Below are 25,272 nucleotides of genomic sequence, written 5' to 3'. Positions count from 1 at the left end.
ATACAAACACGCCTCATTTTGTCAGTGGATATTGGCAAAATAATAGACTATTGTCCATTGTCACAAATAGCTGCTGTGTCTACACTTGATGACAAACATTTGTTAACTACAGCAGCTACTCTGTACTTGCATAATTAGATACAGATTGTTCAATAAATTCTTTCCAGTGTTACTGTGTTTAAGCAGATCTGGAATCAAAACAGTTAGCACTGCTTATATAATCATTCCAGCATCTGGAAACATTGAGACTTGACCCTGGGCCAGTAAAGGGAATCTAAACGGCAGCCCAACCTTGACAGAGGAAAACAGGGAAGTGAGCAGCACATAGTATGACAATATTTATATTTATCTGAGCACCAGGGTAGGATTTCAGGCACCATAACATTGTCGCACCTGTTATTTCAGTCAGCGTGGAGTACCGGGTTTCAGGGTCAAGGGTCATGCATCTGTCCCTATCTGTGTGTGTAAAGATGCAAAACTGGTTTATTTACCACACCGTACGTCATTTTACTTTTGGTATCATGAAGTAACATGAGGCTCATTACATCATGAGATGTAAACATAGTCGCATATTCAGAAAAAAGCTTTTCATGCACAATGTACCTCAACATTACAAGGCACACAGACATACAGTTACTCCCACAGTGTTGAACTGCTCCTCTGCTGCTGTCATTTACTGTAGCTCTGCAGTCATTATCTCAGAGGAGGAGATCACAGTGTCTCCAAACATGTCAACCAGAGACTTTAAAGGAGCCAAACCATCAATCGGCTCTGGTGCTTCATGTCTGTGAGTCACCTGGGACTCCTCTTAATGTGGCCACAGAAACAAAATGCCAATCAAAATATTGCTCCTCCTGCAGGCTGAGGACTGACGATGCTCAGACTGGAGCGGCAGCTGCACAGTGGCAAGGTCATCTTAGGTTAAGATGATCAGCTGATGATCAGCTGATAAAGTCCGAAGTAGGTAAACTGCAGAGGATGAAACCATGTGCACTAGGCTAGTGGAAGGAGAACATGTACAGTATGTAACTACTTCAGTGTGTGTCATGAAATGAGAAGCACAGTAAATAAGTCCTTACTTTTATTACACAAAAAAACAGCAAAGGCGGCGTCTTCATCATATGACTCACTGTAACCCAAAAAAACTGCACTACTCTGCCGAGCAATGTCCACACATTTGGAATCAGTAAGAGTAGAAAAAAGGCGGTTTAATAGGTTTTTATAGCCATTACTTCTATTAAGCACAAAAACTGGCTCCTTTGTATGAGGTTTAACATTTTGATTGGAGATCAAACATAACTGCCAATGCAATGTTGTGGGGTTTTCAAATCAGGAAAAAGAAAACATATAAAGAAACTAACTACATAAAAAGAAAAAACTAGCCTTTGGTACAAAGGTATAAAAAAGCAACTTGTTTGAATCTATCTGTTGAAAATGTGTAAATACCGTTTTCGCTTAACTGTGAAAAGTCATGAACGTAGAACAAAATATTTTAGTCACAGGCAAGGTACAGTCCCGGCATCTACTGTGGGTATTAATTAAGAAGGTAGAACAAACCACGCGGCTTAATTAGCACGCAGAGAGAAACTAGCTTTGCTCCGGCGTCCCTAAAACCAACACATGTATGTTACTTTATATTTTGTGCACAAAGCACACAAAATTCTGAACATGCATTAAATGACATCCTCCTGGACTGTAGATACCGTACCTTAGTTAAAACAGAGGTGTCGGTACATTTGCAAAGCTACTCTAGTCAAAGCTAGGATTTAAACGGTGGCAATGAGTCAGGAAGAACTGACTGAAATACTGAATGTGACTGTTGACTGGGAGCCGAGGTCTCAGCCGTGCTCTGAGGCTGTGCATGCATGAGACCATCCTGCTGTTTTCCATCCCTTCCTGTCCTTGGTCAGTCGGGTTCCACTGGATGCGAATGTGTACATTCTTAAGCTAAGCGAGCTACCTCACAGCTAAAGCACTTTGTCTATAGGCAATAAGACAGGACAGGGTCAGAGGTCATCACTGAAGGCTTCTGGTCATTTCAAACACCGCGCTCAAATGATGACAGTCTCCATGTGGAAGCCGCGCGAGTAGCAGAAGGAGGCAGCGTGTTGGTGGAGGAGGATGGGCGGCGGCACGTCGGGCGTGGCGGACGGAGATGAAGAGGGGGAGGAGGAGGAGGTCGGGGAGCGGCTGGCCCATCGCGAGGGGAGGCGCCGATTGGACGGACGGGCGGGCCTCGAGAAGCTCTTCTTGAAGGACGACGAGCAGGAGGACGACTGGCCGCTCTCCTGGGGACAAACGAACACATTACCGCTGAGAATGAGCGCGCCGTCCTGCCAACGGTCCAATGCAGTCACACAGATACTTTACATTTTGTCACGTGTTCCCTCTGTAGTCTTCTTGACCCTGGGAAAACAACAGGCATATTTCAAACAGGAACACTAGCGATCGAGGTCTGCTCATGTGAAAAGTTATTCCTGTCGGGCAACACGAGAAAATCTGGAACAAAATACTCATCACATGCTGCTGTTTACCAGCACTACCAGTCCTCAGTTTATCAGGACACTGCTCCTTGTTGAGGCCAAACTAGAATTGTGTAATTACATTGACTTTGTGAGGTCAAATAAAATACCCCCATAATTTCTTGAACATTTGCGTGACTTTAAAGCGGCTTCCTCATCTCCGTGCTTCGCCCAGCGCTCCTATTCTGCTGGCTCCTCGCAGAAGCTTCTGTAATTGCAACACACAAGCCCAGAGAAACCTTTTCACTGCAGAGAAAGTCTGAAAGATAAGCGTCGGCCGGTGGAGGGCGTCGGACCTCCTGCCAAGTTTAATCTTAGACGCTACAGCGTTGGTTTCTTTTGTTCGGAGCCTTTGAGCAGTGGAATGGCCCAGATGCCCCGATGATAATGGAGGATTTGGCCTGCTTCTGCACGCACCAAAAATAAACAAGAGTCCCACCAGAGCTGTCCTCAGTCAAGGACAGTCGCTCAGTGTTTCAGAGGCAAAAAGAATAAAATGTGCACATTCATCCAGGTCCTCTATTGTAATTGAATTCAAATTTTGTCAAAGGAAAATGGACATATATCATTTCAAAGTCTACCCACCTGCACTATCAGCTGCATCTCTTTCACAGTCATGGCACTGCTGCTGCTGAGCTGTGTGCTGTGTGTCTGGGAGGTGTGTGAAGACTGTGTATGCCTCATTTTAGGAGCTGAGGTCAGAGGGTCCATGTCCAGCATGTCCAGGTCCAGTGCCCTTTCTTCTTCAACGCTAAGGTTGGGATTTGACGCCGTCTCATTCTTTTGTCCCTGGGTCTGTTGAGCCCTGGCTGCACTCTCGTAATTCTTCAGAATCCTCTCCAGCGCCCCGTAGTTGGACCTGGATCCCTCAGGACGAGGGTACGCAGCCAGGGTGAGGGGCTTCCAGGGGTGGTCATTCATCATCCGAGGCCCAGGTCTCGAGGAGTCCGAGTGGGGAGGAGGCACAGGCACATGCTTCGGCCCCTGCTGGATCATGTGTCTGTCTCTGCTCTCTGCAGACGGCTGCTGCACTGGACCCACTCTGGCCGTCACGTGCTTGGCTTCATGGGCATTTTCAGAACCCTCTACGTTCTGGCCCGGTTCGGGAAAGAGGTCCTCTGTGGCTGCTCTGTGCTGTGTTTTCCTCGAAGGGCTGCTTGTTATTTGGACGTGGTGCTTGACCTCAGAAGTGTGAGCTGCTGTTGTGGCGGTGTCCGTGAGGTTAACCTGCGGCTCTTCGGGTCCAAAAGGGGCTTCCTGCTTCACTGTGACCTCTTGACCTTCAGGAAAACATCTCATTCCCCGTGGCTGGACTTTGGGCTCCTGAACTGTGGAATCCAAGTTGCAGAGATACACTGTGGTTCCAGGATTCACGTCCAAGATGTCTGTGGAGCCTTTGGAGATACTTGGTTGAAACTTAGTGTTCCTCAGAGGGTAATGCCCATCTGATGCTAAAAGGGCTGGCTGGACACCTGTCACAGTGAGAATCTCTGGTTCCTCTACACCTCGACCCATCTCGGCTTGAAACAAAGTTCTGTTGAACTCGGCTGTTTTTTGTTCCAGCATTATGTTTCTCCTGGAGCCCTGAAGGCTGGCGTTGGCAGGTGGCACTTCCGACAAGGACAAGAGTGGAGCTAAAGGGAATTCTCTGAGGGCCGGAGGCATTTGGAGTTGGGGGCTTTTTGCATCGCTTCCACCAACGCTGTGTTCAGAGGGCGAGTCTTTCCCAGCGCTGCGTATATTAACCTCAGAAAAGCTTTTTTGGACCGTCCCATACGCGGACAACTTGCTGCTACTGAACTTGCTCGTGTCACAGGACCAGCGGTTGTGGCAGCAGCCTGTATTACACTTAGAGTTAGCGGGTACAGCGCATGAAGTCACGGCACCGTCCACGAGGACCTTCCCTTCGTTTTCTTGCAGCATCGCCTCAAACTTCCTGACGATGGACGGGCTGCTGCACTTCCTGTCCACCAGCACACAGGGGCTGTGACACTTCCTCACAGTCGTGACGGGGGACTCTAGGATGTGGAGCTCCGTCTCTGGGTGGCTCTGTGCGCTCAGATTCCAGGAAGAGCTGCGGGGAGGGATGGGCGGAGCTACTTCATCCATGTCGGACAGCGTTTCAGGTCTTGTCCGCGAGTCTGGATCACTGACTCCGGCTCTACAGGATGTGCTCTCTGTTTTATTGGCCGACCAGGTGCTGTTTGGTGACAGTGTTATCCAGTTGTCTCTCTGCAAGGCCCAGAGATCATCATAAATCTGCCTGAGGTCGGCGTCCTCCTCCAGTCCTGTGTTATCATGGACTAACAGCATCTGCCTGTCTCCAGGGTGACACAGGGAGTCAGACAGGTTCCTGTAGATAAACAATCAAATTACTTTGTGGATAGTGTATCAAATGTATGTAATCTGTGACTAGTGACTAGACCAGATGGTGACATGGCAGTGAGGTTTTATATACCCCTTATCGCCAGTCTTCTTCCTGATTTCATCCTGGTAGCTACAAAGCTCCTCGCTGACACGGGCGATCTCCTTCAGAGCCTGAGACAAAGAGAAGGAGAGACTGAGCACATCTGAAGGACTCCGCAAAAATAGTCAAGAGGATTCTCTGTTCAGAGGAATGACAGAAACAAGTATATAGGGCACGGTACAGGAATAGTGAGGATCAAACAAAGTATTTGACAGCAGAGCCAAGAAGCAAAGACAAAGTAAGTGATGAAAACTCCATCAACACACGATTCAAATATAGAACATTTTGCTTCATTTAAAAACGGCTACACTTACAGCACTGAGAGCTGTGGTGTTCTTCTTCTTGTCGCTGCCAGAACTAGGTTCAGACCAAAGAGAGTCTTCTTTTGTGCCGAGATGGACGTCCTTCCCTTCAGAGACATGTTCCTGTGGCGCTTCACAGCCAGAAGCTCCATGGAAAGCAGCATCCAACGCCGCCGCATCCTCAGCGCCCTTTGACCTCCAGCCAGCGCGCAGCTCAGGTTGTGAATGAGTGAAGTGAGCGCCGACATTAAAATCGAAATCGCAGGCGCCGCCCGCTTGGGGACAGGCGCCATCCCAGGCGTCGCCCGTGGCGCCCCGGTGGCGCCCAAAGGCGGGTAGAGGTGGGGGCTTGCTTGGTTCCGAAGCGCTGCAGCTGCTGAGCGGCTCCGAGCGGGAGTTGTCGCTGAGCAGACTGGAGCCGGTGCTGCTCGAACGTATGCTCAGCCTGTGCGCGTCTCTGTAATCCTGACGCCCGCGGCCCGGTCCGGCCCCCTCGCGCTTGGCCCTCACTTCACAGTACAGCTGAAAACATGAGGGAGATGAAAGATTTCATATACAGTCTCAAATCACCTCAAAGGTTTATTGGTCTAAACAAAAAATAGAAAACAAAACATGAATAGTCAGATAAAATATTGACGGAACATCCTACATCACAAGGATTTGCTAAATTGGGAGTAATCTGTGCAAATAACCACAGGCCACATCTTGAGCTACTGTATAATCACAAACTAATATGGGCTGATGAGACGTCGGCCAAGGCCGCTTTATAGCAAATCGTATGGACATATTTAGAGAACTGAGGTTTAGAAAAACATTCAAAGAATTCTTTCAAATAACCTCTGGCCTCCTACTGTACCATCGACGCTCAAAATAGTCCTATTTCATGCTGACTGGGCTCTCTTCCCATCACACAATGTCATGATGGGACTTCATATTTCTCTGCTGTTTTTCCCCCTCTCGTTTTTTCAGGTCTCACAGGGACAAATGAGAGCCACATGTGCTTTCGATAGCAAACTGCTCCAGCGCCATCGCACCCCATCCAACGACAGATTCCCTCATTAACAACCCTGCTCCGGTCCTCTGGACACGCCAGAGCCCGGTCTGTCGGCACACACATTTGGACCACCCGTGCCAAAGCTCCTCTTTCTTGACCTTTGTCCTCCTTATTTAGGAAAATGTTGCTAAACGCGGTTTCCGTTCTGCATCCAGCACTGCTCTGGTATCGTTTACCCAATAATTCTCAGCCAGCTCCCTCTATTAATTAAAACTGAATGAACGTAGTTTACATTGACATTGTATATTTTACGCTATTTCGACCAATGAAACTCTTTCTGTTGCATGCAATCTTCCCTCTACGCTGCTGCAGGTCATTGGAGACAGAAGACAAACACTCATCCGCCGCCCTCTGCTATTTCCTTTCTTCATATTCTGCAGCTGCACAGTTCATGGCTTTTGTTTTGACGGTGTTAATAGTGCACAGGATGTAACATCCTGGATGTAGCTTAGTAGGGTAGACGTCAAAAAAAACTATGAAATATGAAAAGGTATAGGTTTGAAATTATATTTTCCCTCAAGTTACTGAATCTAACTTCACCTTCAACTTAACCTTCAAACCAGATTTTAGAAAATAGAAACGTATTCTCTTGGTGACACATCTTACCTCCTCTATTTTCTTCTGCATATCTCTCAGCTGGCTCTCCCACTCCCTCCTCTCCCCGTCAAACCTCTCCAGCAGCTCAGCCTTCTCCTTTAACCAGCCCCTCTCGTTGTGCTCCAGTTGGCAGCGCAGGTCCATGGCGGGCGAGTGTGTGTCTGCCAAGAGCCTCCGCTGCTCCTCACAGCAGAGCGACGGGCTCTCGCCGTGCTGCGGCGCCGCCGAGCCAGGAGCTGCTGGTCCACTGATCAACCCAGAACCCTCTCTAGTCTCCAACTGCAGAGGAAGGACACGGGGCAGGGGAGAGAAAATGAAGCAGGAGTGAAAAGAGTGAAGCGTGATGGAGATTTACAGCGGGTGAGAGTCAGAGGACAAAGCAAGTGAGGCACGAGTGAGAGAAATCATTAAAAGTGGAATTAAGAGAATGAAGGAGTGGCAGGAAGAGAAGGTGGAGGAAGTGGGGGGATAATACACCAGGGGGAGTATGAGTGGGTTCAGAGGAGGAAAAGAGACAATACAGTAGGATGAAAATGTCCTGTATGAACTCAGACACAGGGCCTTTAGGTTCAGATGTCAGCTCTCTTTTCTACAGCATCTCACTTACACAGGATACAGAGTGCGACATCACAGATCCAGGCACAGGATGCTCATGATCTAAGTCAGTGATGATCCACCGGAGTCGGCAGAATCTCTAGAACACGTGGAGCTAAATCTTCCCTACAATAATGAATGTTTCTATTCATAGTTTAACAATATTATTTTTACCAAAAATGATAATATGAAATGTCCTGTACCAAAAAATCGGATCTCTGTTAAAATACTTCAAAATAAAGGCTTGGTTTACTACGTAAATCTGCACAGGCTGTGGTAAATATGCACTTTTTTGCTAGTTAGAGAGAAAAAATGTTGGCTTTGGAGCTGGAAAGAGCCCAAGACAACGCCTTTGCATGAGCGTACAAGTGGGTTCTCCATGTGTGTTACACACACATGGAGTGTGTGTTGGAAAGAGGGAGAGAATAGTGAGTTCGGTCCAAAGTCTTTTTACAGGCTCTGGCCGTGGAGCTATTTCTGCCTGTGGCCTGGGGTCAAGAAATTATGGTGTAGAAAAACAAGCAAGTTCTTTCTGTCTGTCTGTGGCTCTTCTCAACCCTCGCCGCAATTGCAGGCGGACAATGATGGGCGCTCTCCGCAGTCTATTTAAACAGGCAAATGTAAACAAATAGGCAAAGTGCAAAAACAAAAGGCTCGGAGTCAAAATAAAGAAGCTGAAGGACGTGTTTCACTGACTTAGCGACGGCGACGCTGCTCAGGATGCAACAACACAGTCCTGCAGCTCCTCTCCTCTGCCCTGTCTGGCACCGGGTATATAAAGGTAACGGTGTCACCACGGTGACCTGCTATAAATAGTGGACAGACAGCCTACAATGTCACATTCCTAGGGGTGGGGGGGGGGAAACGAGGTAAAGGGAGCAGGGGGGTAGAGCCTATGGCAGATTGAGTCATCTCCAAGCTGCCAGCAGCTTTCATAAATCACTATGCTGAGAAATATGCCTGGAAATATCCAGCCTGGGACATCGGATACGTAGCGTATTTGGGTAGAGGTGCCCAAAGAGGATGTGGAGGCAACGCGCAGTAGTTAGTTCCAGCCGTAACCTACTGTGGAGAACGGTGTGTAATTAAAATTTCAGCTGTGTTGATGCTTTATTGGCTCACGTCGTCCTCTGAAGCACTAAAAACGTGACATACAACAACATCCACGGCAGATGTTTGAAAAGACGTGACTAAAGCGTGACTGGCTCCAGACGCAATAATATATTTGCTAGCGAGCGCGCGCGCTAATTGCGGAGCGATACACAGCGCCGCGCTCTCGAAGCCGAACTGAGGCTTTGCCACAGACGCGCTGACTCCTCGCGGCCCCACGGGGGAAGCCGGCCTGTAAATTAGTCACTTGATTACTAAGCTGCGAGTGAGTGCAGATGACTCGACTTAGCGGCCCGAGATTAGCGCTCGGCAAACACGTAGCCGGAGCTTCCAACCGTGGCGGGATGCGGCGCCGACGCAAACCGGCATTCACAATGGGGCTGCGCCTGCGCACAGATGTGGGCTGACGCAAACGCACCGCTGGAGGTCGGCGTCGGTGTGTAGTTACGGTATGTTTGCGTGTCGCATCCTGGCATCAGGCCTTCTTTTCCCGACGCCTCATTGGGCTCGAAAGGCAAAAGAGAACGGTGAACGCCTCTGTTTTAAGGCTCTCTGCGAGGAGGCACGGAGCCAGGAGGGCAGAGAGAGCCGCTCCGCCGGAATGGCGCAATGTTCTCACAACGGAGGACGTAGAATTGCAGCAGATAGAACGTCCACAGTAAGAGTAAAAGACAAGATACGCTATTGTTTATCAGTCCGACCCGAGAGCTCCCCTGTGCCATTGCACCACCTTGTTCGTCTCCAGAGCCGACGGGCCGAACCACACACGCGTTTGACAGAATCACTGAATGGTGTTGTTCGGTCGAGCAGGACTCCAGCTGTGGAGCGACCAAACGAGAGCTCGCCTGTGATACAACCGCAAAAAAATGTTAACCCCCCCCCCCCCCCCCCCCCCCCCCCAAAGCCACATTTCTCTGAAGAATAACTAATCATAGTCTTTCAAGTGATCCGCGCGATGCCTGACACAGCACGGCACTGGTATGCAAACCTAAAGCTCTGCCTAGTGCGCCCCCTTTTAGGAAACACTTGACATTAACTATCCATGGTAACAGCAGGTTAATATTTCACTCTTTAAGAGAAAGCTGTTAAAGGTCAAACTGGGCTCCGCCGTCTTTTCGGCGCACATCTTTTGTCTGAGCTAAGCCTGTGTTGGACGGATGCCTGGGTGATTTAACGCCGTGATGTGTGGCTGGGCCCGATTTATGCCACGCAAGCAGAAATGCTTCTGTTTACTCGTTTCTTATACTACACTGCGCATTCACGCTGCTCCCAACCTACCTGTGCGATCCTGCATTTGAGCTCGGCCTTCTCCAGCTGCCAGGCGCTCCTGTCGCGGGTGTACTGCAGCTGCAGCTCGCTCCTCCGCTCCTCCTCTCGCTTCACCTCCAGCCGCACTTCCTCCAGGACCCTCTTCAGGTCCAGCAGAATCCTCCGGTTCTCGCCCCCCTGCGCGCAAACACGATGGGCAACAGCTCAGTCAGCCAGAAGTGCAACACGACCTGCGGCTAAAGAGGCGTCGAAAACCCTAATAAAAGCGGTGTTAGTCATTTCAAACCTGCACAATAGCCTGGAATTTCTTAATTCCACTACCGAGAAGCGGTAAATAACTTGGATTTACTTGTATGTCAGCCACTTCTCTCAATAATAATTCCTTCTCGCGCATCCATTCCTCCTTGTCCTGGTCGTGTCGCTTTTTCAAATCTTCAAACTTCCTTTTCAGGCGCACGTGATTAGTTTGCTGCTGCTGCTGGTGCTGCTGGTGCTGCTGGTGGCGCTGGGCTTCCCACATTTGTCCCCGGACAACCTCGCTCTCCGTCCCCGCTCCGCCCTCGCCTCCGTTCGGCGAGGCGCCGGGCTGCGGCTCGTGGACCTGCCGGAAGACGGTGGGCGGAGAGGAGATCCTCCTCGACGGGCTGCGGCTTTTGCCCCTGCCTCCGTCTGCCCCGGCCATCCTGGAACACGGCACGAACTCCCATCCCTGCGACGGGACGTATCCCCCGCCAGCACCGCCCCCACCGTGCAGCCCCGCGCCGTTCATGAACGCATTCCACATTTTAATAAAGACTCTAAAACCCGACTTGATTATACAGTGTGTGGCAATAAAGCCGGTATCTGTCCATTGCGTAAGTTTTCTTGGCCGTGTTTCTATGTGTTTCCGGTGGTAACCAATGCGTAAAGGCGCCAGTTATCCAAACCCGGCCAAATCCGCCGTCGGCCACACAGCAGCACTCAGCACCGCCGCGTTTCCACAGGCGACGGGACTGGACCCCGCCGTCACCTCCATGTCCTCACGGAGACCCGGTCAGGCCGTCATTCCGGTGCCAGGTCCACGGGTCCGGTTCAAAAAGCCAACCTCGCTGTCGCGACGCGCACCGTCTCCTCACATGTTTACACGGGAACCCCAGGACGCGCTGTGCCGCGCCTCTCGCCTGCACTGACTCGTCGTAGGCTGGCGGAGACTGACACCCAGTAACCGCCGCGATGCTCCCAAAAATACCCACGCAGCGCTCTGATGTAAGAGCAGCGCCGTGTATTTTTACACCCTGTAACCACCAGAGTTTCATTTCCCAAAGCCCGATGCACGAAGGCGGACGGGAGTCGTCCACGGGTGCGCGTCCATTAATCAGCGCCGGGTTCGCTCTAATTGCCCGCGCTGTTTCCATGGCAACAAATCAGGTCGCGCACCTCGGTCTGACGCAGCTAAGCTAACCGTCACTCGCCTTTTTGTGACCCGGGGGCGGCGATGGTCGGAGCAAATGCCGGGAGACCTCACCTACCGCCGCTGCTGCTGCCTCTCACACTGCCCGCTGTTGTCCTAGCCTGACGAGAGGATGACTGTCACGAGGGACGAGGGTGGGCTTTGATTCATCTTGATGGCGGTTGTGATAACGCAGAGCCACTCAGACTGCGAGTTTAGAGCAGGCCCGGAAAAACACGCCGCTTCCCACCGTTAGCCTGGCAGCTTGTTAGCTTACCTCTACATGATATGATCTCCAGTGCTACAACAAAAGTCTTGTTTAAAAAAGCAACTCACGTCCCCTGTCCTGCCAGTAAAGGAGCTGGAATAAAGCCTGGAATGAGTTGGTTTAGTTGAAAACAGCACTGCGGAAGCTTGCAGCCCCAATGTTGCTATCATTAACCAGAATAAAATCCTCCTCCTCTCTCTCTCTCTCTCTCTCTCTCTCTCTCTCTCTCTCTCCACAGCTGGCCCTAATATGTGACGTAAAGCATCCCACCGGTGGGATGAAAGCGGTGGGCCGGTTCCGCCCCCGTCCTGGTGGTCAGGTCTGCTGGTTTCACTGATCCACCATCAGCACATTTGTAACCCACTGTTTCGGACCCACCCAGAACATTTTTCACGCAGAGCCTAATGTCACGGGTCCAAAATCCAAATATGGGTAACGTGTCAGAGCTCCTATTGCAATTTGGGCTTAACTGTTACGGATTGTGTTGATGCAGACAGTAGAGCTGCCGGAAAAGACACACAGGCCAGATGTGTGTCATGTGTGGGAGTGTTGTTACTGACCATGCTCTCCAGTGTGTGTGTGTGTGTGTGTGTGTGTGTGTGTGTGCGCGCGCGGCCTGGAACTCACATTATTGCTGTGCACTGAGCTGTTTATGGCTGCTGTCATGTGGAAACTCATAAATACTCAGTACAAACCGCGTAAACTGAAAACATGTGGCACACGAGCGGCAAGCAAAGTTGTTTTTAGGGATTTCCACCTGTTAGCACAGATATAGATTCTCACACAGCATTTGTAACCACACCGTTGAGCACAGTTGTTCCCGTTTTTATGGCTGATTAGACATCTGCTGAGGAATAACTCACCTGAGATTGACATATCTCTAATGTTTATATACTAAGTGGGGTGAAGACAGTTACTGATACGGTGCAGTACTGTAAGTGAAATCATTGGTGATACAATAAAGTTTAATTACTCACCTAATGCTCCACCTGTCGCTCCAAAGCATCTGGTCTCCAGTAAATGTTGGAAGCTTCTGATTCGATGAGTGGTAAATGTAAATGACGATGCCCTGTACCTTGAGTGACTTGATGTGACGCGTTCAGCGTAACGGAACCAACACAAAAGGATAAATATGAAAACAATAAAAGGTCTACAGAAACTGGAAGCGTTTGCTTTACAGAACGAAAAACAGGGTGAAGAGGAAAACCAATTTGAAAATGGTGGCGTACGAGAGCGAGGAGAACAGAACGAGGATGAGGATCAGCAAAATGATGGGCTGAAACATCTGGATGGAGGGCAGATGTTGGATGACGGCGAGGGCGGAGGGAAGAGCACAGTGACACCAGGTGTTAGAGTGAACGGGTGCGTTTGACACATATCGCGCGTGCTCCTGGCGGGTGGCGTCAGCTTACAGACAGCGGCTCCTCCGCCTCCTTGTCCTCCTGCCTGGGCACGTCCAGCCGCTCCATGAAGCTCTGCAGCTCCTTCCGGAAGGCTTTCATCTGGGCGTTGATGCGGTACAGCAGCTCGTGCTCGCGGATCCTGCGGGGCGGAGGGGGCGAGCGCGTCACACCTGGAACGTTCCCACGGACAAGGAGCAGTGTTACGGTCTCACATTTACCTGCCGCCTTCCTCGTCCTCCTCCAGTCGGGCGAACAGCTCCCCGTTGGTGACGTACAGCCGGGCCTCGGCGATGATGGTGCTGGTGTCAGTGATGAGCCTGTCGATGGTCCGGCCCAGCCTCTCCGCCTCCATGTGGATGTCCATCATGTGTTGCCGGTCCTTCAGGCTCCTGGATAAAAAACGGCCGTCGGCGGGCGAGTAGAGGGAGCGCGTGGGGGTGAGGCAGCGGATGCTCCGCGCCTCGTCCGGGTCGCTCTCGCCGCCGACGGGGCCCTCGCGCTTGCGGTGCGGCGGCAGGAGGCGGGGCGAGGGGGCGGAGGCCGAGGGGGCGTCGTCGTCGCGGCCGCCGTCGCTCTCGGCGTCGCTGTCGCGCGGGCTGCCCCGGATGCCCAGGTGCGAGGCCAGGTCGTAGCGCTGCATGTTGGAGAGCAGCACGCGGTTCTCGTACTGCAGCTGCATCACCTTCCCGCTCAGCTCGTTGATCTGCAGACGCGCCGCCTTCAGCTCCTCCTGCAGGGCCTCCGCCTTCGCCGGGTCGGCGCCGCCTGGGGGGGGGGGGGGCAAACGGGGAGGCAGGTTGAGAGGCGTAAAAAGCTGGTGCAATTGGGGAGAAATGAAAAAGAAACACACCTCCTCCGTGTCTGGATCCGGCTTCGTGGGATCCAGCCTTGTACTTCAGCTTATTGAGTTCACTTGTCACCTAAAATGAAACTGCATGTTAGTCATGATTGATAATCATTAGTAAATTATTGCAGATTTTAGTATCTTTGTGTTGCCTAGTAACCTTAGAAAGCGTATATCTTATATATTTCACTTATATAAACAGGCAGAGTAGCACCAGCAGGCTGCTTCCTTCCTACTGTATATGTTAAAGCTACAGTCACGTGCCTTCTTGTTCTCTTCCTCCACGTCGGCTAAATTCCTGCGGAGCAGCTCCGCCTCGTCCTCCACCAGCTGAAGCTGCTGCCGCAGCTCCGACAGGGCCTCGCCCTGCTCTCTGCACTGCTGACCCCCGCTGCCCGAGCCGTCCACGCCCGCCGCAGCCAGACTGGGGGGAGGAGAGAAGCGCTCGTGAGCCCCTCCTCGCCGCTGTCACCCACTGCCGTGATCGAAGGGAATCAGTAAATCTACCTGTCCTCCCTCATGTCGTCCAGCTCCGCCTTCAGCCCCCTGTTTTCCACCTCCAGCTCCACAATCTTCCTGCCCAGAATGTTGGCCTCCTCCTCCACCAGGCGCAGGCGCAGCTTGAGTTCGGACTCGCGCGTGGTGGGAGGCCCTCCAGCTTCACCTTTGGGCAGAGGGCTGTCCACGTCCCCGTAGAAGGAGCGATACTTCTGCAGCTCCTGCTCCAGTCGGTCCTTCTCCTTATCAATCTTTGCCATTTTCTTCCTCATCAGGATGGCTTCCTCCTTGATGAAGGCCAGCTGGCATTTCAGATCCTCATTTTCCTCCTATAGAGATTAGAAAGTAGTTTTGTCTTCTGTTCTTCTACAGATTTTTTTTATTAATATAAAGCTATTATGGAATAAAATACATCATAATTCATCTGGTGTCTGGGGGTGTTGAGTTTCAGCTGTTTCATTGTCTCATAGCTCATGCAGCAACAAAGGAATACTCATGTTTTTCCTCATTTTTACTTTTACTACTGTGAATTATGACCCTCTGATGCCTCAGTCTGTACATTGCACATCGTTTTAATGAGGAAATTGCACTGGAATATGGCTTCATTATTAAATATCTCCTTTACAACCTGATAATCTCACGAGCCCTTTGCTGGCTCACCTCCACTGGGGTCTGTGGAGTCTTTCTCTCTGCTTTCTGCACATCCTTACTTCCTTTCCTCTTCAGTGAGAGCTGCAGGGAAACAGCGGTTACATCATCATCATCATCATCAGCCACTGTTTTCCCACTAAATCCAGTGATATCATTCAGAATTATGGCACACTGAAAACCCAGTAATGGAAAAACAAGACTATAAAGTTAATGTTAGGAACATTTCAAACTGCCCCTGGTGCTGATTAACTATGGCTTTAAACCAGTGGAAATGGAAATGTATTTACTCTGTAACGTTTGATAATATACTCAATAAGCTCGTTTGGGGTTCTACCTCTTTGGCTTTGTCCAGCTCATTCTGCAGGGCCTGCTTGGTGACGTCCACCTCAATCAGCTGCTGCCTCAGCTTCTCATTCTCCTCCTCTGTCTTGGTCCTTTTCTCCTCCACGTTCTCCAGCTCGTGGTGCAGACGCACGGACACGTCCTTCGCCACCTGACAGAGGACAGAGGGGCCGGCGAGTCAACATCATGGCGTCGTAACGCCGGAATTACGACGCTCACTCCGCCGCAGACTCACTTTCAGGTCCTGCTCCAGGCTCCGGAGCAGCTCTCCGTCCACCTGTCCGCTCTCTGAGAATCGGAGCCGCTTGCGCTCCGCCTTCTTCAGTCTGTACTGGAGGATCCTGCAGTTCTTGTTGGCCCGCTCCAGCTCTCTGCGCATGTCCTGCAGCTGACAGGCGTCTTCCTCGTAGAAGGTGTCCCGCATCTCATCCATCTCTGCTCGCATCTCCTCGATTTCAGTCTAAAACAAGGCGAACGGGATCGATCCACAAAAAAAATCGAGATCAAGCCAAGCATAAAGAGTAATCGGTCATATCCCTTTAAAATATTTTTTTTCAACAAGCCCCGGCGATATATGTCGTAGTTAGTTTCGGCCTGTAACAGGTGCGACTACAGCGCACAAAATAGCTCAATCACCATCATTACTATCCAAGCAAACGTAAATGGAAAGGATTTACCTTCAGATCGTCGTTTTCGTCCTCCAGCCTTTCGATCTCCTCCTGCAGTCTCTGGTCCGGTTGCGGAGCCGGCTTTGAGACGGGCTCCGGCGAGAGCTCCGGCTCCGAGGCCGGTGGAGATGCTGACTTCGCCTGCATCTTTGTTCCTTTCTTCCCCAAGCTCTTGTTCAAATGAAACTGTATCAGCTCAGACTGCAGGCACCCTTCCTTCCAGAAACCGGGTCCGCAGCCCACCGTGCTCTTCGAGCTCTTCTTATGAGCGCCCGTCACCGCGGCGGCCTCGCCTCCCTTCGGATTCTTGCTCCTCAGTTTGGGGGATTTGGACGCGCACGGCTGGTCGGACACGACGCGGTCTCCCCTGGAGGACGGGGAGGCATCGGCGACGAGGCGGGGCGAGTCTTCCGGGGTCTGGACGCCGCCCCTGTCCGCGGATCGGCTCAGGGTCGGGCTTTCAGCACCGGCGGCCTGGACAGCGGCCGCGCCTCTGCCGGCAGCAGCGCCTCCGGCCTGCCGCTCCCTGCCCGCGGACACGGGGGAATGACCCCGGCTGCTTCTGCCCCCTCCTCCCCCCGCCGCGCCTTGCTTCGAGGCGACGGGCTTCGGCGAGTTGCCGCCCTTCTGCGCGGCTTTGGAGCCGCCGTCTTTGACGCCGGCCGGAGACGACGAGCGCTGCTGCTGCTGCTGCTGCTGCTTTCGGCCGCTATTGTCTGGCTGCCGCGGCGACTCGGCGGAGGATGGGTTCATCGTGATGTCAAAGCCTCAGCTCATCCTCAACAACACCCATCCCCTTCCCCAGTCTCCCCGTCGCTGGAAAACAGTTCACTTTTCAGACATATACCTACAGAAACTAAATAACCATATCTGCTACAGGTCGACAAGAGGGTCCAAGTTAGTTTAGATCAGGAACGCGGGCATAAACTTAAATAGGAAGCAGTGAACCAGGACGCACCGGGCTTTTTTCACGAGGCTAATTAGGCTAATGTCAGTGAGCGTGACACTAGGTGACCACCAGTGATTGTGCAGTCGAAACACACGAGATCAGCTTCATCTCGGACAATTAGGCAATCCACATTTGCGTCATACGCACTGGCCAAAGGGCAGCGAGGGAGCGCCGTGAAGGCAAAGTCGTTGGCCGTTAAACCGGCAGCAGCGGTCCATCCGTTAAACAGCCCTCCTCATTCAGCTGACAGAGAGCAGGGTTTGACTGGCCCTTGGTCTGATTCTCAAGCGAGGCAGAAGACACAAAGGAGGATGCTCTCAGCAGGCTGATAACCGAGGGAGCCGCTTCCTGTCAGCCACCATCATCCTCCTCATCCAACCAGCCCGATGACTCAGATGGACGGAAGACGAGCGACTGCATCTAAAAGTACCCCCATCGATGAGCACATTGTTTGTTTGATCACCTGCTCAGTGGGCACGTTCAGTTTTATTTTTTTTTCTTTTGGCTTAAAGAGCACAAAGAACCGACTACCTGTCATTCAGTCCGTCACACGATCCCCCGCGCTGCTGCTCTTAAATTAAATCAAGGATGTAGAATAGTCCAACCGAGGAAAATACAGATGAGAGTATAGATTCGTTCTTATGGGAATGTTTTCCACACACAAACAACTGAAAGCAGCACATCCATCCACACTGGAGGCCTGGGAGCAGAACATTGTTAATGTAGTCAGTCATTTGCCCTTCATACAGGTTACACTCGCCACATGCTCGTGAAACTCGAAGGTGCGATGGGGGAAAAGAGATTAACACGTGGAAATAACGGAGCTCCGCGATTTTCTTACCTTCCCCGGGGTGGTTTGGTCGGATTCGGCAGGAGAGTGGTGATGGGGAAGCAGAAGGGATGCTGAGTCGAGCGCCTCCCGACCACCAAGCAACCTGTTTCAATATTCATGACATTACATCATCGCTGGGAGGGTCGCGGCTGCACGGAAATGAGGCTGCACGCAGCAGGCTGTCATTGGAAGACGACGGGCAACACGTTCCGTGCTGCTCTCTCTCTCTCTCTCTCTCTCTCTCTCTCTCTCTCTCTCTCTCTCGCTCTCTCTCTCTCTCTGCTGGTCGGATGCTCCTCCTCACCTTGTCGCTTGTTATCCAGCCGTGGAGGTTGTGGGGTTTTAAAGAAGCGTGGCCATGATCCAAAATGCTGAGAAGTTCAAGCTTCCTCGAAAAGAGGCTAATGTTTGTTTGTGCTGGACACAGTTGCAGTAAATAAGTATGATTAAGCCCCAAAGAGTCTTTACTTTGACTGAATGAACTTGCAGTGGGCCAGATCGTTGTGGGGCTGTTCGTTCTTGGCCCTCTGCCTAAAAGACCACACAGGAGTGCAATAACAAGCACGTCTTACAGGAACGGACAGGGATTGATTTGGACCGAGAGCGAGGATTTGCTCTGCTCTGGAAGTTTTATGGCACGGATTTCAGCTTCTGTCACGGCTTCAGCAGCCGCAGCCCTCGGCCCCTTTCCTCCGTGTAATCCATCAGCTTGTGTCACCCCTGGTTTTACAACAATACATATTGATCCATTCCCAAACAAGGACAATTTCTATTGTAATCACGGTGTAACTGCCCAATAAGGTGTCGTGGGCCAAGTCAGGAAGCTTCAAGCTGCAACCATGATCCATTTACCCCGGATAAAGCATCTAACCCTGGGGTGCTCTGCTCCCTGTCACAGTGACGTGGATGTGCACGCATTCATCACTCCCCCCCCCCCCCCCCCCCCCCCCCCCCCCCCGTCCCCGACACTAGTCAGTCATTTGCTTTCATTAAAGTGCCAGATGTCATCATTGAGGCTCCATGTGCCACAAGGCGACTGATTCTGCTTTGTCTGGATTTAGACAAAAGAAGGTGATGTGTGACTGAAACACAGTATTTCACACTTGGAAAAAGCTGTTTTAGTCATGCCAAAAAATATTCACTGGGATTTCTTTTAACTATTGATAACCTCAATTAAATATGAATGAAATGAAATGTGTGCTAACATTCTTAAAGCAAATAGACACATTAAACTCAACAAGCAGCAGCATGGTCTCTGTTTCCTCCACCACACTGGCTGCACATGCTGAGGTAACGAGAAACCAGCTCCCACTAACTGGGTCAGTGTGTTAGCATATAGGTTACAATAGTTTGCTCTGTTGATCATTAACCTTCAAATCGTGTGTATGGGAATTCCCAAATGGTTCACGGCACAGTTCTTATATAGGATTCGTCTCAGAGCAGAGCTTGCTCTGCGGCCTGCATCTGTTCAACAGAAGAGGTTGTTAGAGTGTGGTGCAAAGAAGGATTCTGAGGCCACCGTTCAAAGCAGAGGCTGCTGATGAGGTTGTAGTTTTCGGGTTCCTGGGTTGTGAAATTGCTGCTCTGGGTTGGGATAACATAAACATTAGCCTTCTAAAACCCCTCAGCTAGTAAAAGGCCTCCCACTCATAAACTCTGGGGAGAGATCTCACACACACACACACACACACACATGCATGCACGCACACACATGCACACACACACATGCACACACACACGCACACACACACAAATGTGTCCACCTATTACACAAGCACCGATACACAACTATCACTCGCCAACCCCCCCGCCCACCCCCTCAAACGCACACACACACAAACACAAGTTTCCTACATGCACCTCAGCTACACTGCGAAGAATAAGTGGGGGTGGGGGGGCAGTGTCTGTGGATGGGAGGGGTTTGGGAGAATGAAGCGATGGGGGCTGTCCGACAGCTGCTGTGTACAGTTACCATGGAAACCTTTGTCTGAACTCATCAAACGGGAGGAGAATTCAGCAGAGATGGACAGTTATAAATTACAATTTAAGAGGTTTTTTTGCTTTTGTCTAACGAAGTCGCCACAGATTTTCTTTAGTACATGACAGACGTCCTGCATAACTACTAGCCATGCTTAAAAATGTTTAAAAATTAAAGTTGACAATAATATATAATAAAACATTATGAAGGCAATTTATTGAATTAAAAGAGGATAAAACAGTAAAAACCTGTTTCTGGCTAATTGCACTGATCAATTAGAGCATTTTCTGATGTTTTTTCTTCATATTGTTCCTATTGCTTTTGTATGGATTGGATATTTCACATACTCTAATTATTGTACAATATCAGAAACAGAATTAAATATTGGTTCAAACTGATTTACTGGTACTGGCTGCACAGTGTAACATCATTTGAATGTAAAATAAGTTCTTGGGGTTTGGCCGTGTGAAATATATAGTCTGATCTAAATATATAAATAATATTATGTATTCAGACATTTTTATTATTTATACGTTATTTTTATGTTATGAGTAAATTGAGTTTTATCTTGTGGTTAAATCAATATAATACTTACAAAGAATGGTTTAACAGGTGAAGAGTTTGGACATATTGAGCATAACTCAGTTTCATTTACTGTAACCTTAGCGCCATCTAGTGTTAGAAACGTGCTCAGCACTTCAACTGTGACAGTCTAGGGTGATTTGGTTGTGATATAGTTATTAGAGATGTGTCATTCATCATATTCAAAGCGACATGAAGGGAGTCAGGATTTGGACAGGCATTCAGCTGAATTTATTTTGGAGAGTTCAAAGTTGTAAGACTTAAAAAACACACAGAAGCAATGTGGACCTTTAAATGTCTGAGCTAACAAGCTAGAAGCGATCCCGAACGCGCAGTGTACAAAATATTACAACGTAATATGTACAACACAAAAAACACAAATACACAAACAAGCACCATCGGCTAAATAGAAGCTGGTATTTACATAAAAATATAAAGAACCAATAAATAACATTAAAAGTCACTGCTTGATAATGACAGGAAGCTGGATTTGCTGCTTAATCGCTGAGCACTGATTTTATGATGTGCAATGCATCAGGCGGGCTTGTTCTTCACTGTGGTGCAGCTCACACCAGCGCTGTCTGCACACAAATCATAACCTTTAGTTTTTTAAATCCGCCTTTCTCCCCCTGATGATAAAATTACATTCAAGCCAGTTCAGGGCAACGGTTAAAGCCTGAAAACGTAGACACGAGAAGAAAATGCGTCACGATAAGTTGCTATAAAAAAGTGGCTGCGGCTCGTTCTGAATCCTCTGCGAATACAAAGGAAACCCAGACCGGCAATATGTCTTTGTTTTCGGCACACGAGACAGACGACGACATCAGAGGGGAATATAAAAAGAGACGAGCCAGACGAACATCTGCGAAGACAAACTCGACCTGCTTCTCTGTCGAAAAGGAGGGAACACAGAAACAATGATCAGAGCCGTCACTTCTCTGGATATTATCCACGATATTTCATCACATTACGCACAAGAAGGGCTACAGCATATAAAACATGTAATGATTGGATACAGAAATAGAAAACCTAAATTTAAACCTTCTGTAGTAGAGTTTGCCACAACAATGGGAACAATCCCATTCAGGTCCCAAAGGTCCAATAATCTTTTATTCCTTCTCTGTGTGTATCTCACCTCTATTTATGCTCCTTCTTTAGTCCCCAAGCCAAAATATATAGGATCCCTCCACCGTTACTAAGAAGTGAATGAATATAGAGTTGTCCTTTCGTTGTAAACTTAAATCTCTTTCACATAACATTATTAAAATACGCAAGTACAAATGTGACGTGATATTGTTCAGGTTTATATTTGTACAGTAAAAATCAGAAACAAAAAGAGATTACGCTTTCGTGTGTGTTATGATGTGTATTCCTGTCTCTGTACAGCAGTGATCGCTCGTCTCTCGGACACGTCTCACGTCAGCGAGCCGGGGGAAAACTGACTTGGATCTTCTTTTAGCGGCCGTCAGTCATTCTGCGCGAAGCCGATCCGCGGCATTTGGCACCACAATAAGGAGAAGGAATACGGAGCGCTATCCTGCACCAGTCACTACAGTATTTTGGGCTATGCGTGATAACGGTCCCCTCGTGACCTCTGACCCCTCTCACTCACAGAACGATCCTCCCTCAACACAGGCCTGTGTCATAACTCAACTAAAACAACTTCGACCATGGCTTCAGTAAATGCATCACACCTTAAAACATCCATTCATGGACACCTCCCAAATCAAGTACTTCATGATTTAGCACTAGCAATCTAGACCCCAAAGAAAGGCCCTTTCTCACCGGCACCTCTGTCAGTCCCCCCCTCCTCTAATCTCGTTTGGCTCTTCCTTTCCTCTTCCTCCTCCCAGAGTTCTCCTGGGGGTTCTCCTCCTTGCTCCCTGCGACCGCCGCCCCATTGGCAGCCTTGCTGAGCCCGTTGAAGGTCCCGTTGGACACGGCCCGGCCTGCCTTGGAGGTATCGCGCCTGGGCTGCTGGCGCCGGTAGGTCTGGTAGTAGAAGTTGGCGAAGAGGATGATGAAGGTGATGGCGTAGCAGATGAGGGAGTAGTGCATCCAGTGGGGGAAGTCGCAGTTGACGTAGAGCGACAAGGCCGTGTGGCCGATGGTGAAGTGGAACTGAATCTGGGGAGCGAGCGGAGAGAGGCTAAGTCACATTTTGCCCAGTTCCACGCTTTTATATTTGTGCACGTCATCTAATTCATGGAACAGGGGGAAATAACGTCTCACCATCTGGATGATGGTCAAATACTTCTTCCACCACAGGTATTTTTGGACCTTTGGTCCGCAGGAGGCCAGGCCGTAATACAGATACATCAAGACATGCACTACGGCATTCATGTGTGCACCAAAGAAGGCTGCGAAGACATGAAACGAGTGTAAACCGACAGGCCGTCACATCCTGACGGCCTGAAAACGGCCAAATCATCCTAAATAGGCAACAGGCCTGCTAGCGTGGGCCACTCACACTGTCCTCCAGCCACCCACTTGATGCCGATCCACCAGAGCGTGAACATGGTGCAGTGGTGGTAGACGTGCAGGAAGGTCACCTGGTTGAACTTCTTCCTGAGGATGAAGAACACCGTGTCCAGATACTCGATGCCTTTGGAGATGAAGTACCACCACAGAGCGCCCGCCACCTGTCAGACAGGACACGAGCAGTGAGGAAAACAGGGAGCAAGCAGAAAAACGCAGCCAGACACAGGAGTCGCTCCTTTAAGCTGAACTACTTAATACAGTGAATACAAGCACTTGCTTTAAGAACTCTAATTCGTTTTTCTCTGGTCTAATCAATGTGTAATCTGAATCTTAACTTGGCTTTCACCTGAGACCAAGCAACGCGACGTCATGGAGCAACTGGAACAAATGAGGGGTGATCGTGTTTCTACAACAACTGAGAGTGAAGCTTTTCTAACACACCACATGATGAAAATCATTTTCTTAATGAATTATTGCAATTTAAATTGAATTATTATGTAGTGAAGGCTGACCCCTATGAACTAGCGGGCAGCAGGAGGTGTTGTGCTCCTGCGTTTGTGCGTTTGCATGCATGTCTAACATCTGCGGCCCGTCTTGGCTCCAAACACTCACCCTGACTTCGTTAGGGTCGTCTGCATAGTTGACTGGCTGACAAACGTAGCTGTAGCCCGCCGCCCGCGTCGCCATGAACAGCTGGAGACAGGAGAGAGTTAATCGGTGGCAAACAGTCAAAGAAAGAGCAAAGAAGTGGTAGTTGATACTAGTAGTGATACTTTACCTCTTTAAAGATGAAGGCATTGAGGATGACCATGCTGAAGTTGTAGACGATGAGGGTCTTGCGGAGCTGGAAGGGCTCTCTGTTCCTCATGTATTTGGGCCCCAGCCAGAGGAAGAGCAGGTACATGGTGCTGATGGTCAGCGTGGGCAGGGGGTTGTCCATCAGGGGCCATTTCTCCACTCGCTTGTCTGGAAAAGAGTGGTTGCACTACTGGTAAAACACGCACGTATGCCCACACGCCAACGCGAAAGCATCCTGAAATACAGGATCAATACCTGCAATAGTTAGAGTCCATTTGTAAAACTCGATGGTGTCGTTAATTAAATGTGTGACGATCTCCATGGCTGTGGCTGACGATCTGAAAATGAGAAAGGCAACGTTACTGTACTGATTTGACCAAAAAGTCACTGCATCAATGAGTGGCGTCTTCCTCAATGCACACAACTTCAGCGGTTGATTATAAGAAACCGGCTCCCGACCAGTGAAAAGGGCGGTTCTTGCTTCTACAGGAGCCCGTGTTCCCATGAGGCCGTGATAGATGAGCCACAGGCTTCATTGCGCACAAAGGCAGAGAGCACCGACCGGCACAGCGCATGTGTCAGCACATTTTGGGCTCGAGCGCGACCACCGGCCGACCTGGCGGCTCCTACAATAAAGGGGGATTTCCTCGTGCCCTCGCGCCTATATGAAGAATAATCATCCCCGCCACACGGATAAACCGACGCGCGGGCCGACGAGGAGCCGAGCGAACCAGGGGCGGCATGATTTCACGTTCCTCCCCAAAACGCCGCCCCCCGATCTCTTTCTCTCCAGCCCGGAGCGGATCAAGCGCCGCTGCAGCATCTGCCACAGTGCTGCGCGCGTCCTCCGTCAAACCGCTCTCACAATAAACTAATCATCGTAGTGCACGTAAACAGTATAATTCATATTTCAGAGAAATCAGGCTCATGTACGTGTTATTTGAGATGCGATTTAGCACGCTGCGGCATGCCGCCAGGCCTTCAACTAGGCTGGAGGAGCAGTCCCATTATTATTATTATTATTATTGTTATTATTATTATTAGTTTGGTTTTCCAACAATCCCGAGTTCTGAGCCTGCATCTGTATAAATATTAATATTACGGATTAAAAAGGACGGGTGCGCACAGCCATCAGCAGCTCATTATATCGACACGAAGATGCTCAGTGCCTTACCGTGTCGCTGCTTTAAAAATCCGTCAAGTAGGACATTCAATGCAAGGTCACCAACGAGCGATTTTCCGCCCTGCGCTCGCCTGTCCGCGCCGTGTATGAAGGGGCGAGTTGTTCTGCTTCCAGTGTGAAATAAAAGGGCCGTTGAACGCACGGCGAGGGCATGAATTCCTCGTTAGGGGACCATACTAGCCTCTACTGCGCGTTGGATTCAATGAACGTCTCCTCTGATCCACGCATCACCAGCGTCAGAGCAGCCGGAGTACACGCCGCACGACCGGCTAGACCTTCAAAATAAAAGAAAAACTAATTTTGATAATAAGGGACGTCATCATAAAAAGGTCATTTACATATACGTATGTCTTACAAGCTACCGAAACACGATTCAAAACATAACGATTCAATATCTAAAAAAAGTAAGCATTTGTCACCAATTCGTTAAAGGGTCTAAAGGTGTAATTCA

At 49.9% G+C, this 25,272-nt stretch overlaps 2 protein-coding genes across 7 annotated transcripts; both read right to left on the bottom strand.

The window, feature by feature from the left end:
- Positions 1–1,068: 1,068 nt before the first annotated feature.
- On the bottom strand, positions 1,069–18,021 carry LOC114843006 (protein SOGA3-like). Of its 5 annotated transcripts, XM_029129159.3 has the most exons (12): positions 17,809–18,021; positions 16,028–16,834; positions 15,586–15,810; positions 15,343–15,501; positions 15,018–15,089; positions 14,367–14,686; positions 14,124–14,283; positions 13,866–13,935; positions 13,234–13,780; positions 13,025–13,154; positions 12,590–12,897; positions 9,954–10,092 (listed from the first exon to the last, which is right to left on the bottom strand). In XM_029129159.3, the coding sequence occupies exons 2-11, from the start codon at positions 16,769–16,771 to the stop codon at positions 12,787–12,789; spliced, it is 2,538 nt and encodes an 845-aa protein (XP_028984992.1). In that variant the 5' UTR covers positions 16,772–16,834; positions 17,809–18,021; the 3' UTR covers positions 9,954–10,092; positions 12,590–12,786. The 5 variants fall into 5 exon arrangements, with proteins under 5 accessions (XP_055359013.1, XP_028984990.1, XP_028984991.1 ...); XM_029129161.3 differs by having other exon boundaries at positions 16,028–18,021; XM_029129158.3 differs by lacking the exons at positions 12,590–12,897; positions 13,025–13,154; positions 13,234–13,780; ... (6 more) ...; positions 16,028–16,834; positions 17,809–18,021 and adding exons at positions 2,148–2,288; positions 2,371–2,406; positions 3,108–4,875; ... (2 more) ...; positions 6,952–7,221; positions 10,265–11,401 and having other exon boundaries at positions 9,925–10,092.
- A 2,546-nt stretch (positions 18,022–20,567) lies between these two features.
- Positions 20,568–25,061, bottom strand: elovl4a (ELOVL fatty acid elongase 4a). 2 transcript variants are annotated; one of them, XM_055503040.1, is made up of 8 exons: positions 24,813–25,061; positions 23,894–23,976; positions 23,619–23,806; positions 23,453–23,533; positions 22,830–23,001; positions 22,592–22,719; positions 22,145–22,486; positions 20,568–21,248 (listed from the first exon to the last, which is right to left on the bottom strand). In XM_055503040.1, exons 2-7 carry the CDS (start codon positions 23,958–23,960, stop codon positions 22,172–22,174), a joined length of 951 nt encoding a protein of 316 aa, XP_055359015.1. In that variant the 5' UTR covers positions 23,961–23,976; positions 24,813–25,061; the 3' UTR covers positions 20,568–21,248; positions 22,145–22,171. The 2 variants fall into 2 exon arrangements, with proteins under 2 accessions (XP_055359015.1, XP_028985239.1); XM_029129406.3 differs by having other exon boundaries at positions 20,568–22,486.
- Between the last annotated feature and the right edge of the window lie 211 nt (positions 25,062–25,272).

This window comes from Betta splendens, chromosome 16 (genome assembly GCF_900634795.4).
Source record: "Betta splendens chromosome 16, fBetSpl5.4, whole genome shotgun sequence".
In the NCBI taxonomy this organism is placed as follows: domain Eukaryota; kingdom Metazoa; phylum Chordata; class Actinopteri; order Anabantiformes; family Osphronemidae; genus Betta; species Betta splendens.
Note: the sequence above shows the minus strand (reverse complement) of the source record. Positions and strands in the feature narration are given on the sequence as shown.

What these genes read in the sequence shown, in the direction of transcription:
- LOC114843006 (XM_029129157.3), bottom strand. Translation starts at nt 10,699, where the DNA reads ATGTGGAATGCGTTCATGAACGGCGCGGGGCTGCACGGTGGGGGCGGT. An exon ending in GAGAAGTGGCTGACATACAA is followed by an intron (nt 10,093 to 10,264) that starts GTAAATCCAAGT and finishes GTTTGCGCGCAG; the next exon opens with GGGGGCGAGAACCGGAGGAT. An exon ending in AGATGCAGCTGATAGTGCAG is followed by an intron (nt 2,289 to 3,107) that starts GTGGGTAGACTT and finishes GTTTGTCCCCAG; the next exon opens with GAGAGCGGCCAGTCGTCCTC.
- elovl4a (XM_029129406.3), bottom strand. Translation starts at nt 23,960, where the DNA reads ATGGAGATCGTCACACATTTAATTAACGACACCATCGAGTTTTACAAA. An exon ending in GTGGGTGGCTGGAGGACAGT is followed by an intron (nt 22,720 to 22,829) that starts GTGAGTGGCCCA and finishes ATGTCTTCGCAG; the next exon opens with CCTTCTTTGGTGCACACATG. An exon ending in ATTTGACCATCATCCAGATG is followed by an intron (nt 22,487 to 22,591) that starts GTGAGACGTTAT and finishes CTCGCTCCCCAG; the next exon opens with ATTCAGTTCCACTTCACCAT.